Here is an 18,914-nt window from a genome sequence, read left to right as displayed (position 1 = left end):
AAACTTAACTTTTCTGCAAACCCTGTTCATGTGGAAACCTCAGGAACTGAACTGCTAATCAGCGGCACATTCATTAATAGAATATAAAGACTTCAGGCTGTACAGCTCTTGGCATTTGCATAATGTATACAGCATATATTATATAGTTCCTTCAACTTTACCCAGGTCTACTTTTCTTTGCATTAAATTCTTAACAGTCAAGTTTTTCAGTGATACTGAATCAAGAAATTTGACTTAATAAACTGAACCATCAACATGTCCCAGGTGCTTTCCACTTCTTATTCACTTCCTGTTCCAAAACTTATCATCGAAAGCAGCTTTGACATGCTCTCGCTAGTCATCTGTGAACACCAGCAGAGGAGCTGCAACATGAGAGGCAGATGATGGAGGGAGACCGGAGGGAATGTGAGAGAAGCGTGAACAAGAAGAGGAGAAAGGGAGGGAGACACATTACAGCAAGAAAACACCTGCTAAGTGGGAGATAGTCACTCTTGGAGAAATTAACAGCTGGGAAGCACCATTTACTTTGACACAAGGCCCACTCAAAGCTGTTTGCAGGTACTAAATACTGTGTTTGACAAATCAGTACAAAGATCCTCAGTGCTGGTTTCCCTTCATATAACGGACAAGCCAAGTTTGACATGTATTCAAGTATTGATTTATGCAATAAATACACACTGGCAATGAATGTCTTTATGTTATTATATTTTTGTTGCAATTGAAAATTCAGTGTTTAATTTTACAGTCATGCAGCTTCACTTTGCTTTATTTAACATATTAAAGTTGAGTCAATCACTTCGTGAAAAAGTGATTGTCACCTTATTAACATCTTATTGACACTTTATTATCACCTTGCCGTCACCTTATTGTCATCTTCTTCAAAGTTTTAACTTATAAACTTCAAAGTGGTTACATAGACTGTGGAGGCCTCTCTGGGTTGGGATCCTGAATTTACCAGGAAAAGTGGTAATAAAGCCAGAGTAGGAATATTCTTATCAGCTGGTTTTATCAGCTTGAATTCCACTTGCTACATGTAGTCTCCCCCTGCTGGTGATCAGAAAGAATTATGCACTTTTAAGTTCACAGTTTTGAAACAAACAGACTCAAATAATTTCTACATAGCTTATATGAAAATTAAATGATTAATTGGTTGAAGGGCACATTGTGTTTATAAACGTAGAAGGCCAACAAAATAATACTTCTATGACACTGAGCTTCACCCTTCACAGCAAAGCTCAACCCTTTAAGCTGATCTTTTCATTGTACTTCATAGACGTGCTCATTTTGGAAGAGTCTGTACTTATTGAAACACATGAACAAGCCTCCATCAGTTTTGAATTGTATCTTCTACGCAAAACAGCCACTCAATCTAGTGACAGGGATGAGTTGTCATTTATTTATAAGGCAATGCTGCCCTCTTGTGGTCAAGGAAAGCTTCACATATCGATCTTTTTGTCCTTTTCTTGCCAGTAAAACACTTATCTGAGATGTATGGTGCAATTAAACTGAAGATAATACTTATTTGATCCCCAGCGCACATACACATACAAGACAAACAAAGTGGAAAAACAGAGTATAGTAAAACAAAACTGAATGGGCTAGAAGTTGAACATGCAAAACTGAATGAAACAAATTAAAAAGAAGAAAACAAAGTTAAGACTTAATGATTAATAAAATTAAGATATTAAAAAGTTGTCATAAAGAAGCAAAAACTATATTTTGTTAGCACTGGTAAAGCACACTCAGGCATGCTCGTGTATTATAATGACATAATGATGATTTACATTTAACAAGTGATTAACACAAGTAATGAGTCTAGTTTGATTATTGGAAAGCCAAAATTTTATTGAACTATATAATAATAAACTCAATAAAACCAGTTGTTTTAGATGTCTGTTTATTGTAAACTTTTGGAAAGGCAGGGATAAGGATACATAAAACTGAACCTTGTGGCAAGCAGTGGCATTTGAACTGAAATGAACATCAGGGACGATCTTATTGAATCTTTTGAGGTTTTGGGGAGAATTGAAAGGGGGTCAAATGATAACTAATTAATCACAGGGGTCTGGACAGTTTTCTTTCACACAGTAGTTCTTTAAGTGCTAGGATGTTGCTGAAATTCTAAAGCATGCAAACAGAAAATGTGCAGATTAGCTGTAGAGTTGAATTAAAGATCTTAGTACACAAACATACACCTACACACACACCCACACACACGCAGGATCCGACATCTACACAGGAAGACATGGTTACGAGCAGCAGACCCTTCTGCACATTCACAAAAATTATGCATCCAAACATTTGGCCTTAGAGGACAAACTAGATCCAGAGTGAGTGCAAACATTTGTGTGAATTACTGAGTGGGCTGTTGCAACCGGTGTTTTCAGCATGTACCTTTTGAGACGCAGACAAACAAATGTAAAGTATCTATATTATTTACACTATTTACATTATTTTTCAGGCTAATATTAGCATTGATGCTACTGCATACAGCACACCTCAAAGATCCTACTACATCTAACAGCCTATTGGTCATTTTAATCTGCAAGCAAAGAAAAAATATCTATATACAAAATGTAACGCTTCACATGTTAATGCACCACAGCTTGTCAGCAGCTCACCCTTATTTTTATATAAATATAGATATATTTTTGCAAATACTTGCAGAAAAACAAAAGATTAAGCAAATTAGCATTTTTTTGTAAAAAATTAAATATTTTTCTCTTTATTCCCAAGAAGAGAAATCTACTGAATGAATTGCATGAAAATGCAAAAGAACAAGAACATTTGTTAATGTAAGCTTCCATACAGCTTTTTTTCCCCTCTAAAATAATAATTAGGACCCTTTAAACCACAAACCATGACAGATTTTTAACATATTTCATTACTAAATGTAGATTTGAAAGCTCAGTGTTGTGACTGGTGCTGGAGGATCATCGAGGTTTGAGCAGCACTCTGTACATAGCGAAGCCCAGAACTGCAAACACCGTGGCCCCAACGCTCGCTTTCAGCCAGAAGGTGGAGCTTCTCAGGTCAGCTTGGCTCACATGCCTGTTAAACCCAGAGGAGATCCACTCAGAGTCTTATGCACATTTTTTAATAAATAACTGAAGCTTTTGAGCTGAGGAAAACAAAAGTAAAGTGAAAATGGACGAAATAATTGCAGATCAGGAAGCAAGCCTTGGGAAAAGGGAGATGCTGAGGCAAAAGAAGGCAAACAGAAAAAAGGATGAAGATTACAGTAATGACACAAGACAATAAGACAAAAAACAACAAGGTTTGGCTGGTGTGTTTGATGAGAGGGCAATGGCACATTGACGTAGACAAAGGAGATGGATGGACACAATCAAGCTGAAAAATCCCAGTGCAGAAAACACATGACTGGACGGAAAGAAAGAAAGAAAATGAAAGCGTCAAAGTCTTTTAGAGGAAACTCAAAAGACTGATGGCGTGAAATGAGGAAAATTAGGAAGGAAATTGAGAAGCAAATTTAAAAAAGACAGAGTTGTAGTCAGAAGAAATCTTTCTGATATGATTCACAAGATGTTTGAATTGTCCCATGGTGTCATGATGTGATTTATTCTTTGTTTTAGCTGGTATTTAAAGACGCTATGAGGAGGATTTGTTTCAATTGCGCTCTCTCGCCACCTTCTGGCCCTGAGTCTCTGCACACATTTGGAATTAAATGGATTAATGGGATCAAAACAAATTTTATTTGTTCAAGACAATTTTTTTTACTGGATAGGACGCGCGGAGGTAAGGTATTTATCAGTGCAGTTACGTAGCTCTACGGCTGGAAACGTGACACCAAGCAGACGTTGTAGCCGCCAGCTATGTTAGCCCAGTGCTCTGACGTATCTTTAGGCTAACGTAACAACAAGTGAACACTGTCAGTTTTCAAGTAGTTTAGTAGCCGTTGACATTTAGCTCAGCTGGCAGCCCGGTGCGTGTGTAATGTTAGTAAATCCTGGTTAGCTATGTCTTGCCAGTCATCTACTAAGCAGAGCCAACGTAACCTCACTCTTCAATGTATTGATAGACTCTCAAATTGTAAATACAGCCCAAGTTAAAGGCTAATTAGCCTTTAGCTTGGGCTGTATCACTCTCTCGTTTAACTTTATTCTGCTCTTCTGTCCTTTTTCTGTCTGACAGTTTGGCTCCTATGTCCACCACCACTACAAAATTAATCACAGAAATCGTTTTTTAGCAGAGAAAAACATAGATCTCTGTGTTTTATCTCGTCTCTCCACTAAACTTCGTCAGCCGACGTGGTGTTGCCATAGAGACCTAGATGTGCCGTAGATCAAGCCAGTCCTGAACGACCTAAACTGGAAGCTAAGAAGTAGCAATTTAAAATAACTTGAGTCGGCAACATTGATGCTGATAATCTCATTTTAAAGTGTGGATTATGATCAGGCATATATCTAGAAGGGAGACTTTTTCAAGATCACTTTCAGCCACTTTCACAAAGCACACTGGCTTGCTGACATCAAACACTGTCTGAGGACTGTCTCTTCTTTTCTGTTATCTATTTTTGGGAAATGATGAAGTTATAAATATCTTTTTAAAGAACAAAAGGAGAAGAGACAAATGGAAAGAAATAAAAAGCAAGGTAAGGATGGAAATAAATCTCAAACTTGATCAAAGGTACAGAGAAGGATGTAAAAGGTTTGAAAAAGGACCTTCTGAGTACAACAGCGTAGAGCTTGGCCCTGACCGTCTGCAGCAGCTCAGAGTTGAGGAAGTTCTGACACAAGCAGAAGGTGCACCGGTTACAAGTGCACATGCAGCGCAGCCGGGCGTGGCTGAAAAGAGATACGAGGAAGAGAAACACCAACACATAATTCACAGAGTGAACACACAAGAATAGTTAGAACAGAGTTTAAAGATGCCACCACCGTGAGGAGAAATGTTTGTGGGTCATCACGCTGTGGATTAAATGGAGGCTGGTGTTCTGTGGGTAATGATGTAACTGTGTGTTGACAGTGTACTTAAAACTGACAGACAGCTGGAGTGTGAGCCTGAGGGAGAGATCAATGTTAGAGCTCAGCGGGGAACCCTTTTACCCACAATGCAAAACAGTGTGGTATCAGAGCATCAGAGTGCATCACGTCCTGAGGGGCAGTGAAGTGCATTAATGGAGAGTGAAGTGCATCATGTCTGAGGCTGAAGGAACATCCCCACAGGGAGAGACTTTATCCTCCGGCAGGGAGCAAAGTAATAGCAATTAAACACAGTATGATGTACAGTATAGGTTTTAAACTGCAAACTGAGAGGGAGGATTTGAAATGAAGGAGTAGTAGCATAAAGGGGATACACATTTAAGTCTAATATCAAAGCTACAGAGACAGCACGTTGTATCACAGGCAGTTACAAACAAACCTGAGTCAGTTTTTTCATTTAAAACCAGGCTGCAACATTTACTGAACTTCTTATCCCTTGTTTCTGATGGGTGATAATTTTGATTTTGACATTTGTTCCATCCTTAATGACATAAATAATTGATAATAAAGCCATGTTTGTGTACAACTTACTGCTGCAGGTTCAAATTCTTTCGCACAAATGTTGATATCCTCTTGAAGTTTCAAAGTAAATTTTTAAGCCTTTGAATGGACAACCTGCTGAGCAAAGTATACAGGCTTCTAACTGGGACCTTGCCTCTAAAAGGGACCTTGATCGGAGTCTTTAGAAAGAAGAACTTTAGGATTAAGCCCCAGTCTTTGCAGCACAGCTTGCAGCTTCCAGGATATCTAAAATAAAGCCCAGATCCAAAAACATCAGGACTTTCAGAGTATAACTACAACCAGATAACACATCTTTATTGCTGAAAATGAAAACTTTCTGTGGAAAGTGTCATCTGCCTTCTGTACTCTACGTGTGGATGTCTGACATAAACTGGGCTCATCCAGAACAGAGACAACTCAAAGCCTGAACTAATCCAGTCTAAAACAGTATTCAAGCTAAAAGTCCTGACTCAGAGAAGGTGAAAGGGGACAGATTGGTTGGTATGTGATCAAACTTCAGAGTGCAGTATTTGTGGAGCTAAAAAACGTAACCTTGAATGAAAAGGTGTATCCAAACACACAAGCAATACCTTAACACATCTGCTCAATTGATTTCTGCTGTGATCAAGTGAAGTGACGTGAAATTTAAGACTCTTTGCTAAAAAACTACAGCTCTTTGCTTTAAAACCAGTGTTTAGAGAAGTGAATCAGCACTGGGCAGCTTTGGTGTCATCTGAGCTCAAACGCACACTGCTCTACTGTGATTCAGGTGACTCTCTCCCACTTTGTTCCTGCAGTGTGGATCAAGTGTCTCTGTACTCACGGGTACATGGCCATTGTGGTGAGCTTGGTGTAGATGTCTCTGCTGGGAGCTGCTGTGGTGTTACAGGTGAAGTACTGAGGAGGAGGCATCTTGTGTCTCCTGCAGAACTCCAGAGGAGTGCAGTTGTACATCTGTTTGACCTCCTGCAGGTCAGACTTGGCTGCTATCATCATACAGGGAGTCTTACTGTCCATGAAGTATTGCTGGTGAAGGAAAAACAGAGCAAGTGATGATGATTACACAGAGTTTTTGAAACATGCTTCCTGGAATCATTGGGCAGGTTTTACCTTGAAGACTTTAGCGCAGTACTCAAAGGAGTAAGGGTTGCTGACATCATAGACCAGGCAGACAATGTCACAGGCCAGATCGGCATCAGACAGGTAGTCGAAGTCAGGGAAAACTTCATGAAGCTGGGAGAGGAGAGACAGAGAAGAGACAGAGAAGAGAATAGACAGAGGAGATGATAAGATGAGAGGAGAGGAGAGAAGATAAAGAAGAAAGTAAGGAGAGGAGAGAAGAATAGACAGAGGAGAGAAGGGGAGAGGAGATAAAGAAGAGAGTAAGGAAAGGAGAGGACACAAGGAGTGAAGAGTAGATAAAAATAGAGAAAATGGAAGAAAGGAGAGGATGAGAAAGTAGGATACAGAGGAGAGAAGAAAAGTAGACAGAAATAGGAAAAAGAAAAGAAGGAAGGGAGGAGAGGAGAGGAAAGGAGAGAGACAGAAAGGAGAAACAGAGAAGGTAAGAAAATAAATATAGACAAGGAGAGAAGAGAAGAGAAGAGAAGAGAAGAGAAGAGAAGAGAAGAGAAGAGAAGAGAAGAGAAGAGAAGAGAAGAGAAGAGAATAGAGGAAAGGAAAGGAAAGGAAAGGAAAGGAAAGGAAAGGAAAGGAAAGGAAACGAAACGAAAGGAAAGGCAGAGAGGAGAAAAGAGCGGAGAGTAGAGAAGAGATTACAGAAAAATGGAGACAGAAAAGACGGGAAAAGGGTCGGAGGAGAGACGGACAGTCAAGAGACAGAGGAGAGAGAAGAAACCGAGGAGAGGAGATGACTTCACTAAAAGGATTTGAACATTTCAAAGCTAGGCGTCGCTGCTGTTTTACTGAAATGGCAATGTGAGCCTCTGCGGTCACTTTAACTTAACACTCCTGTTAGGATTTGTGACAAACCTATACCATTATGTCCACTTATCTGTCTATGAGTGCAGAAGGAAACAGAGCTACTGTGCTGCTTTGTGTATCATTGCTAACTTCAAAGACAACTGGAGATATGAAACTGTCTTCAAAGACAAGCAAGCTGCAGCAGAAAATGGATATCTCAAAGTGTGATGCCGAGTAAGCCAACAAAATATTCAAATATCACTGGAAATGTAAACTAGTGTGGTTTAATTACTGTGTGGCTTTCTGACGTCTGTCTTTTAGAGAAGAAGACATAAGACAAAACACACTAACTTGAAAACATTGAGGTCAGCCTGATAGCTCTTAGTAAGAGTGAACGCTCCAAGGCTTCTCACCACAAACACAAACACACTCAACAGGCCACGCTTCAGTTCAGTATGCCTTCTGTTTTCCAAGGTGGTGATTTCTAATCCTATTGTCAAGGAAGTGGAAATGCTTGCTTAACAATAGCTGTAAGGTGGACATGATAAGACGCTTATATAAACAGCCAGGTTAGCTCAGGCGACCTGAAGCTGAGCTAACCTGACAGCTGACAACACACACAATACACTGAGCTTAAAACACTAAGTATGAGCTGTGTGGAGGGAGAAATATGACACATGAGGGTGTATTTTCATCACTGTGTGTACAAAAGATTACCTTAGACACAAACCATCACATTCAAGTAAAAGCTATTATTCTGGTACTCACAAGAAGGTATTTCTCCTGGCCATAAACGTATGTTGTGCTGATAGCATAGTAGGATCTGTGCTCTTCGTTTATCGTTTTTTGGCGCTGAAGAGAAAGAGAAATTAAATACGTTAAATATGTGTTACCTTAAGAACATCATCAGGAAACACCCCACAAATGATTATCCATATGAAGATGATACTCGATTTAACTTTTCAAAGAAACCATGATACCTAGACCCTTTTCTGCAGCTTTAATCAGTAAAGAGTGAAAAGCTAAAACACAGTAGAAACAAATGTTCAAATAGATCGGAATGGATGGTCTAATAGATCAGGATATCTCCTGGAAAACAATGCAGAAAAACCAGGCCATGAGATTGTTAGGTCCAAATTGGATTATTACACTTCCCTATTATCAGGCTGCTCTAATACGTCTCTAAAGACTCTTGAGCTGGTCCAGAATTGTGAAGCACAGGTACAGCTAAGAACTGAAAAGGGAGATCCTCCATTTCTCATAACTTTTATCTTATATTATCTGATATCAAGGAATTGATGCAAAAAAGCTCCCTTCATATCTTTAAAGCACTCAAATGGTCAAGCCTCATAACATCTAGAAGAAGACATTGTGTCCTTTCACCCCTCTAGAACTTTGCATTATTCACATACTACAGGCTTGCAGGAGGTTTCCTAAGTCTCTAAAAGCAGTATGGGAGGTCGAGCGTTCATTGATCAGATCATCTCCTTGAGAGTAATCTACCAGATATGATCCAGTGAGCAGACACCTTCTGTAATTGTAAGACCATCTTAAAGACTTTTTCCCATCAATCTTTTAGTTACAGCTGACTTAGGCTTAGACTAGGGCCTTGTTCACATGTAGCCAGGTATTTTCAAAAACGAATATTGCCCCCTCATTTGTTTTAAAAATACTTTCGTCTGCATGTAAATCCGCTGATAAGTGCAGCTTGAGGCATTTCAAACCTATATTTGGCATTTTTAAGACGTAAGACCAATCAGAATGAGCCCCTGTTATTCAGCTGTGACGTTTGAGAACCAAAAACTAAATTTCCTGGCCTCTACACGAAACCACAAAACCGGAGTTTCCAAAATCTTCACTTTGGTCTGACAACAGGTGTAAACGTATAAAAATCTATGCAGTTTTCCAGATACCTGGCTACATGTGAACATGACCTAGGTCGTAGTTTTGCTGTTATGGGCTACATGGGCTGTTTGTCTGTGAACAGCATAACTCAAAAAGTAACGAACAGATCTTGATGAAATTTTCAGAAAACATTGAAAATACGATAAGGAAGATGTGATTGAATTTTGGAGGTGACCCGAATCACCGTGTGGATGCAGGATTTTTTGAAGGATTCTTTATCATTGTGAGATAGGGCCGTTTTAACCATATGTGTATATAACTCCACCATAAATGGAATATGAAATATGTACTGGGTCATCATAATTTTCAACACTGTCAGGTAACAAATTATTGTACAAACCTGCAACTAACACCAAATTGTAGCAGACAGTCTGCTGAAAGGGAGTATAACATTAAAGTAGGACTAAAGTGTTGTGTGACAATCACACACAGACAACATTTGATCTGTTTTCACATTTCTTTGTTACCACAAGAGCCCCAAGGTGACGAAACCAAGATAACAATAATCTACTTAACATGTCTACCTAATATCTAGTAAGTGCACATAGGTAGATTAATTTCCAGCTTAATTAAGTAGCTTAGGTCATTTTGCTCATTTGTGTTTGTTCATAGATTGATAGCTTGTTCCCACAGCAGCATGTGGTCGCTGATTTCCCGCTGTTTTGGTAGTCCTTGGCTGATTAAATTCACAAACTCCTGGGCTAGATCTGCTTTTTCTGTACAACTTCCTGCCTATGGGTTTGACCAATAAGATGGTTTCATTAATCAAACCAAGAACACCAAACAATACCAGTGTGGGAAACCTGTTTGTTAAAATGTATCATTCAATACTTGTGATAATTTTTTTCTACCATGAGGTTGGTTCCCAGGAATGCTTGGAGGAATCCGCTCTTGCCGCTGCCAATATCTCCAAAGACGTTGCAGCGGAATACGCTGCGCTGGGTCTGCTTCTTCTGCAGGTCAATCTTCTTAGCTCTGGTCACTGCAGGAGGTAAAACACACATCCCAGATTCAGTGTACACAACACACGGCTACTGTCAGTAAACAACAAGTCTCCTCCTGAACTGTTGCATCACCAATGTAATGAGAGGATTGATTCACTGATGTAATTACTGATGACACGACTGCTGTGTAGAATCACTGGTGGTGTTGAATAAATCATGTCTCTGACATTATGAGGAATAAACAGCTCTTAAAAACAGTTTATGAGGGTTCACAATGAAAAGCTTAGTTTTACTTTGTGCTGAGCTCATGAACTGTTTTAAGATGAGACTGGAAAGTTCACTGTGACGTGGTTAAATCACCTGTAATTCCCGCAGCATGGGACTCCTGCTCAGCAACTATCGAATAACCAAGGTAACCCAAATACTCCAGACATCGCTGGACGTCCAGGTACGTGGTTAACCTAAAAAGGAAGTTTAAAAAAAGCCATAAATATCATATAGAAAGTTTCATAGGAGAGGATGAGGGCAACTGAAAAGTGTACTCGTCACATTTTTTGGATTCTGAGTGAAAAGTTAAAAATGCTGAGATTAAAGTTGGAAATCTAGATTTAAATTCTGATTAAGAAGAAAATAAATAAAAAAATCACAATTTTGAGGAAAAAAATACATAAAAAAACAGACTGAAAGCAAAGAAGTGTGACTTTTGTCTCACATTTATAATTACAATTGAACTGATGACACTTTTATAAAACTTGTCTAAATACTCCGACTCTTGACATAATGTGCAAATTATGACTTTAAAGTCAGGATCTTAAAAATAGTCATCAAAAAATTGTGACACTTTGATATTTTTTTAGTGTTATTATGGGCCCATTATTGACACCATTGTACAGATTGACTGAGTCAGAGGAAGAAGGTCCCTCTCCATTGAGCTCTTTCGCTCTGCTTTGTTTATATAACAGCCGTGAGCATGTGAACCAAATCCTGGATCAAGGGCTGAGCTTTCGGTTTTCTGCCAGTTTTACTGCCTTTGTAGGTTACCCTACACATTTAGAAGGGGATTGCGAGGTGACTTCTCCTAGACCGTAGCACAGATGCCAAATCCAGCACTCAGATCCTTTACATAAAGAAAAGAATCACAACAATGAAGACAAGTGAACCCTGGACTCTGGTGTGATTTCTGATACAGGAAAGTAGGGCAGTAGGGGAATGTAGCTCATGACGCTGCACCACCCAGAACAGGGTGGGATAGATTTTGAGACTTGCCTGACTTGCTTAGATCCACAAATGGATTTTTTTCCTTCAGGGAAAGTCTGTAGCCAATCAGATGTCTCCCTCCTTTTCAGCCAATCACAGTTGCGTAAATTCGAGGGTATGTGTGCATACAGTACAATGGCATGTACTTCACGGACTGAAAGGCCATTTACACGACAGTTTTAGGGTGAAACGCAAGTTTTGTTGCGTTTTGGCCTCGCGTTTACACGGTAAGGGCGTTTTAGCTGACCTAAAACTCAAACTTTTGAAAACGACCTCCTGAGTGGGATTTTCCTAAAATGCTGCCGCCACCGTTGCCGTGTAAAGCAGGGTTCACACAGGAAGCGCCGCGCACAGCAGTTTCGGATCGGCGCCGGGGTTAACCGATGTAACTCTTTACACAGCACGCGCACGGAACAGCTCGCGCTCTGGAGCGCCTCCGCTCCGCTTCTCTCTATTTTTTCCGCGAGCACCACAAGCACGCAGATGGACATGTTCCAACACTGCTGAGTTGAGTCGATGTCTGATTGGCGCGTTAGAGTGCAGCAGAAAACGCTTCATGTGTGAACAGCCAAGCGCATTGCCCGCGGCGCCTCCATTCCGCGCGTGGCACGTCCTGTGTGAACTAGACGTAACAGTACCGTTGTTACGATCGTCACGAACTACCGTGTTGTGCTTGTGCAGCTCAATCTGCTGAATCTGTTGACTGTCTTTATACCAAATGTCAATCTGTTGCTCCAGTTTTTTACCAAAACACCAGACGATCGGCTCAACTCTACTTCAGTTGATATCTCCCGAAAGCCACTTCAGGACAAGACAGTTATAGCACCACCTACAGGCCTGGCATGCTTACCACAGTGTTTTCAGTCCCTCAGCATTTCCGTGTAAACAGAGATTTTTTTCACTGAGTTTTAGCGCTTTTAGATGAAACATCGTGTAAACAGGCCTGAGAAAGACCGATGAGCTGAGGATTGAATGGGATAAAGCTACAGTTTGCAGACAGAGTACTGCTAAAACAATCACATTTAGTTTAAATGCAGAGAGTTTCACAAATGACAAACACATTTTTTTTTTACATTTGTGAATCCTTCTGTGTGCATTTGTGGATGTGTGCAGGCCATTGTAAATATTTTACACATTCGCAAATCTTTTCAGATATTTGTGGATTGACTCACACATTTGTGGATCAGTTCACGTATTTGTGTGTGCATTTACACACACATATTTTGCATTTGTAAATTTTGAGACTGATCTGGCTCCATAACAGAAGAAGGTAGAGGGAATAAGGACACTCCTCATAACTCCCTGTCTCATTTTACCTAATAACAACTGCCATCTCTGTCTGAAAATCAATCAATAGATGTGTTTTGATTGTTATGGTTGTTTGATTCCTCTTACGTCCACTGGGAGAGGTATCCCTGGTAGGTGATCCAGCCCTGCTCATTAGTGCAAACTGTGTTATTGACATCTGGACCCCAGGGCATGTAGGGAAAAACATCAAACAGGTCTCTCAGCTCTTCTGGTGACAAGGCACAGTCACGGTCCTGAGGGAAACAAGGTTTTGATGAGTTTACAGAAACATGAATCAACAATATCGACAAATGCAATTTCACAACAACAGTGCAGCCTCTGGGAGGGCTGTTAAATCTATTTTACGATTTTAAATAAAAATGAAATTGTTGTTATCATGTCATTATGGAATATTAAATTACACCTTCCCTGCAGAGCCCTCAGATTCTGCTTTTTTGCGTCAGGGGCTCAAGGCAGGACAGATTTCAAATCGGATTTTAAAGATTAGTTGTAAGTGAAACTGCTTCCTGTAATTTCCAGCTGAGAAAGGGATCATGATACTCTGAGGCATACGATCACAGTTGGACTCCAATCACTCGGACTGAAAGCAGATCTTGGCGCTAGCTGCTCCTAGCTAATTCTCCCGCCAATCCCTCCTCGCCGAGGAGAAGTTAAGTCAGGACTCAGCAGGCAGTCCCCGCTGCCTGTGCCAGTGTATTTTGGTTGTGGGCTGTGCTGGGTCACTGATTAGCTTTTTGTAAGTGCCTCTGCAGGTCAGAGGCTGAAGTAAAAACAGAAGCGGGTGTGCAGGATTATACCTTGTCATGTTTGTCAAAGACGCTCTGGAGGAAGAGGTAGGCATTGTGGTTGAGCTCTGTGGTGCAGTCTGGAGGAACTTTCAACCTGGGGAGAAGTAAAGCAGACATTTATGAGAAGACACATGAAGGTAAACATCGCGTACACACCTTAAATGATGTGTAAACACTGAAACTGGTTTGACAGGGAGGGAGCATGAGACTCACGAAGGGAAGAGGTAGTCCTGATTTAACTCCAGGTCATCATCGTAGCCAAACCTCCTCAGCACGGTCCATGTTGTTTCGTGGCGTCCTCGCTGGATAAACAGGGTGTGGAGGAACAAGAAGCCTGGAGAGAAACACCACAGAGAGTAATCAGAGGAAGAAATGATGTTTGTGTCCACAAGGAGGAGCGGGACCTTTGATGTAGCCCCACCTTTCAGAGTGAGACCGTTGTCACACACACCATCACTCATGTTCTTCCTCACCACGTTTTTTACATCCTCCAAAGCCTGAGGCTCGAGTGGGGTGTTGAAGCACGTTCGCTGTGAGGAGTCGGACAGAAACACTTTTAGTGCGGCAGCAAAAGTAGCAAAAACAGGTTTGAGCCAATGAGTTTTCACGAAACTATGCAGCAACACAGTTTGACTCACCTGGAAGAAGTTCAGCTCATGATCATTCAGGATCCCATCGTTGTCCAGGTCAGAAATTTTGAAGATTCGTGTCAGAGCTTTAACGCAAAGTAACTTCATCTGGAAATCACAGAGCGAAATGAAAACTCACAAAGAAATAACGCAGAAATTCAAATCTTCACGTGGTTAAACTTGTGCTCTCACATTCTTTTTCTCGGGACAGTAGAGAGGACCGGTGGGATGCAGAACTGCTTTTTGGGCATAGTAGAAGAGCTCTGAGATGTTCTTCAGATTCTTGGCTGAACACTAAAAAGGAAGAAGAAGAAAAAAGGAGTTGATTCACACAGACATGCTTCTGTTTACATCCACACAGGAACCTCTGTACGCTGGCACACCTGGACATGTGACCCAGAGTCGTGCCAGTGTTTGTTTACCTTCGTGTCTGTGTGTGAGTTTGTGGGTGTATGCGTCTATATTTACTGTAACGGCACGCAAGTGTGTGAGAGCTAAGTCACGGCCAGACAGGGCATTAACACACAGGATCCGTCTCAGCGACAATCCCAGTCTCATTAACCAGACTGAAAAATCACAGGTACAGACCTGTAAGGAGATATAGATTATCTATAAGCTGAGTTCACAAGTTCAACATCCCAATGCTTACAGCTGAGGATTAGACATAAATCCCTTTCACGTATGCACACCTGAAATGTTCTGGAAAGTTTCGGGACAGCTTGTCCCTGCAATTTTTCTGATTTGCTAAGTCACACATGCCTGCACCTCGTGAACCTGAAACTTTTGATACCGTTTGAGAAAACGTGTCGAGCTGATAGTGAAGATTGTAAACACAAAGAGCTGATGTTGTACAGGCTTACACTCATGCGTAAGGGTTGCAACGGACAAATGAAGAGATGATAACTGCCAGGATCAGTTGTGAGGTTGTAGAGTAACATCTCCAAATTCTCATTTATGCAATGAATCTTTTTTTCTGTCATAATTTAAAAAAGCAAGAAAATTTTAAAAAAGGAGATTGAACCAACAAACTTTCAATTTTTGTTTTAATTCTTAATTTTTTAAATTGTTAATTTATTTTTGTTTGTAGAGAAAAGGCTGAAAAACAATTAATTAATCCTCAAAAATTTTGCTGATTTTTTTTTATTACTATCATGATTAAAAATCATAGTTTTCATTTTAGACTTTTTAAACTTATTTTTATTTCTATAATTGCATTTTATTTTACTTTTTTTAAGAGTCCACTTACGTGCGAGTGATAGGTATGTTTATTTTTTTACAGGTTTCATTATTATATCTGAGATGTAGTTTGAGATTTGTGTATAGATGTGTGCATAAAAGTTTTTGTTAAACTCAATAAAAAAGAATTCTGGGAAAAAAAGTTTGCAGAGGGTAAAGCTGATTTATTTTGATTGGTTAATTAATTAACTGTTACCAAGCTAAAGCTCTGTTATAAATATCCCTGTAATCGAAGGGAACGTGTCATCATGAGATCTTTATCTTTTTAACTTTTCTGCAATCATAGCAAGTCATCCAAAAAGATGTTTTTCTTTCTTCCTATGAATACTGTGACTTCCCCTCATTATGTTCTGTTTAATCAGTGATAACAGAAGAAGGAATCGATTTCCATTTGTGTTTACTTCCCCATGTGTGCATATCTGCTGTCTGAATCAATACTCCTGTTGCTGCGGTGTTGCTTCTACATTAATGTACTTCTAGAGCACTCAAGGGTCAGTTTTCTCACCTCAACACACGTCTCTATCTCACTGTACTGGTTCATGATGGGCAGAATGGTCTCCATGCTGCTGTGCTCCACCAGGTCGGACTTGTTCCCCACCAGGATCAGAGGAACCCTAGAGATACAGATTTAACATGAGTAACAAAGAAGGATTCACATGAACTTTTCCGTCCTGTGAGGACAGCTCATCACTTCCACTTTAAGATTCCAGGAATGATTTTTTGTGACCTAACAAGGTCTTTTACAGTCTTTCCATCAGGCTGAGTTTGCACTAACAGTCCTTTTTAACCATTTCGACATACTCTCATACCTGCTGTCTTTGTCTGTGTTCTCTATAATGAGCGGGATCCAGTGGCTCGTCACCTGTGGAAAACAGGCAGCAAACGTGAAAACGTTCGAAGTGTCTCTAAAGTGTTTAACTGACACACAAACAAAATATGGAAATGACACAAGCAGAGGAAGCTCACCTTCTCGATGGACTTTTTACTGTTGACTGAGTACACAATGCAAATCACATTTGCCTGCACAAGAGACGAACACAGAGAGTCCATCAGGCTACTATCTGTGCTCAGCACATCTTTCCATGTAAAAACAAAAGCTGAAAACACTAACTGACCTTAGAGATCTCCTGAAAGAGCTGCTCGTCTGTCTGCTCAGCTTCTGTTTAAAAACAACAAAAGTGCAACAGCTGAAGACAGGAGTCCTTTCACTTTCTCCAATTAAAGACACAAGTTGTCAAGTAAAGAGATGATCATGTCCTTGGAGTACCTGAATAATCCACGATGTGTGTAGGAACTCTCTCTGGTGTGACGTCTGCAGGTATGGTGATCTCCTCAGCTCGGTAAGGGACCTGGGTGGAGAAACAGAACACGACTGTAAAAAGTATTGAATCATCAAGATTTCTAAAATAACACCACCAAAATGTAATCGTACCACTTCTGGGAATTCCTCGCTGACTAGGGACATGATGAGAGACGTCTTGCCCACTTTGGCTGTTGAGGGGGACAAAAGGAGATCTGTGAGAAAACTATTCAAAACAGGCAGACTGATGTTGTGATAGAGCATGTGACAGCGATTCAGACTCCACATTTTCGCTACCAAAGGGTGTTTTTCATTCAAACTAGAATTGATCACTTTGAAGCAGCTTGATTTCATCGCCACAGGCTTTCAACTAATAAGCCAGAAACCTATAAAACAGGACACATGCTTTGCTTTACTTCAATTAATTGTCTAAGCTTTGGATTTATTTCCTATCTTGAAGTGAAAAAATATAAAAATAAGCTTTCAATGCAGTATTATTTGCTCCAAATAGTTTAAAACCTGAATATCAGAGGAAATTTAGCAACATTTTTAATCTGAGAGCAGAATCCAAAGGTTAAATTGTGTTAGGTTAATGGGAAAATATCCAGAATAGAGCAGACATAAGCTTTTCTGTGCATTTTTATCATTCACTCTTTATAATGAGATGATCTGAAATCAGTTAGCAACAATCTTGTTCCTACTTCAGACGTTAAAAAAGCTGGACTGAATCAGAAACAGAGTCCCTGGTCTGTCTGTCAGCAGCATCACATACTCAGCTAGTAGCATCAGTGAACGATAAAAGTCTAATACCAGCTTTACTTACGCTCTCCCACCAATAATATCCTCACGTCCTTGCGCATCTTCTCCAGCATCGACGGTCTCGTCAGACACTTCTGTGTGAAACATTTATGCTCTTGTCTGTACGGAGGATACAGCCAGCCAGCTCCCCACGGCCTGGCTTGCTTGCTAACAGCTACGTTTGCATCTCAGCGTCAGTTTGCGCCGCTCCAGAAAAGACACAGCACCGTGAGAGGGATACTGCCAAAGCATGAATTAGAAATCTGGAGAACAAAGACCGGTTTTCAGGAAATTTCCTATGCAGGTTCCAATCCGTCTGTCGATCAGAGCCTCTGGAGATGTGTCAATCAGCTAATCTACACACATACCTGCCTGTTAACAGCATTATCGGCCTGTACGTTAGCAAGCGTGTCCCCGCCACGCCCCTTACACTCAGCTGACTGAGAGCCACCAAAGATCGTGTGGTGAGTGAAGATGATCGTGCCGGACTCCCGAAAGCGAGAACTTTTTACAATCTTGTAGTCTTGTAGTAAATTGCAACTTAATTTAAACATCAAATACATTCCCTGCTTAGGATAAATAATAATAATTATAACAAATAAATAAATAAATAAATAAATAAATAAATATAAAACGAAATAATAATAATAATAATAATAATAATAATAATAATAATAATAATAATAATAATAATAATAATACTAACAACAACACACTATTCATTTCTCAAAATCTCAAAGCTGAAATATCGTTTTTTTCCGAATTTGATTAGGCATATTGGTTATTAAAATCCTGCTCAATATTTTTTTAAACATAGTGAGTGACTGTGGCCAAGTTGAGAGCATTCAGAGTCAAATTAGTTCATTTAATTAAAAAACAAAATAAAATATTTTAAGAACAAGGACAATTGAGATAAAATAAAAATACAAAAGAATAATTAAAAAAAATAAGTTTATACATTTTTAAATTTGTCAAGTAATGTTCACATATATTTGCATTTTTATTTAAAATGTTAGTATCTTATCTTTTGAAATCAGTCTTTCTTCTATAACTGCATGCATAATTTAATTACACATTTATTTCATATTTTTTATAATGTAATGCATTTATTTTACTCATTTTTCCCCTTTCATTCCCTTTTTTTTTTTTTACCAGAAATTACCATTATTTTTATTCTTAAAAAATTACAAAAATTAATAAAATGCTTTAAAAAAAGTTGCATCCATAAAACTTTTTATTTGTCATTTTAATCCATGTGCTTAATTGTCAGCCAAGGCTAGTATGTGCAAATTCTTAAACAGAAAGTATTATCTTTGTTCACA

At 39.6% G+C, this 18,914-nt stretch overlaps 1 protein-coding gene across 2 annotated transcripts; it reads right to left on the bottom strand.

The window, feature by feature from the left end:
* Nucleotides 1-1,881: 1,881 nt before the first annotated feature.
* Nucleotides 1,882-17,996, bottom strand: rhot1b (ras homolog family member T1). Of its 2 annotated transcripts, XM_074687888.1 has the most exons (20): nt 17,618-17,996; nt 16,927-16,985; nt 16,762-16,843; nt 16,610-16,653; nt 16,461-16,514; nt 16,304-16,356; nt 16,000-16,108; nt 14,451-14,552; nt 14,268-14,366; nt 14,051-14,159; nt 13,843-13,963; nt 13,639-13,723; nt 12,929-13,074; nt 10,637-10,737; nt 10,184-10,314; nt 8,196-8,279; nt 6,615-6,737; nt 6,328-6,530; nt 4,683-4,805; nt 1,882-3,051 (listed from the first exon to the last, which is right to left on the bottom strand). In XM_074687888.1, exons 1-20 carry the CDS (start codon nt 17,664-17,666, stop codon nt 2,934-2,936), a joined length of 1,995 nt encoding a protein of 664 aa, XP_074543989.1. In that variant the 5' UTR covers nt 17,667-17,996; the 3' UTR covers nt 1,882-2,933. The 2 variants fall into 2 exon arrangements, with proteins under 2 accessions (XP_074543989.1, XP_074543998.1); XM_074687897.1 differs by lacking the exon at nt 4,683-4,805.
* Between the last annotated feature and the right edge of the window lie 918 nt (nt 17,997-18,914).

This window comes from Halichoeres trimaculatus, unplaced genomic scaffold (genome assembly GCF_033239565.1).
Source record: "Halichoeres trimaculatus isolate MK-OKI-2021-1 unplaced genomic scaffold, fHalTri1.1 fHalTri1_scaffold_2, whole genome shotgun sequence".
Classification (NCBI taxonomy): domain Eukaryota; kingdom Metazoa; phylum Chordata; class Actinopteri; order Labriformes; family Labridae; genus Halichoeres; species Halichoeres trimaculatus.
This window is presented reverse-complemented; position numbering and strand designations above follow the sequence as displayed.

Excerpts from the sequence above, each read along its gene's own strand:
- rhot1b (XM_074687888.1), bottom strand. The coding sequence starts at position 17,666 with ATGCTGGAGAAGATGCGCAAGGACGTGAGGATATTATTGGTGGGAGAG. Across the intron at positions 16,844-16,926 it reads GCGAGGAATTCCCAGAAGTG|GTCCCTTACCGAGCTGAGGA; the intron begins GTACGATTACAT and ends TTCTCCACCCAG. Across the intron at positions 3,052-4,682 it reads TACGCTGTTGTACTCAGAAG|GCATGTGAGCCAAGCTGACC; the intron begins GTCCTTTTTCAA and ends TGGGTTTAACAG.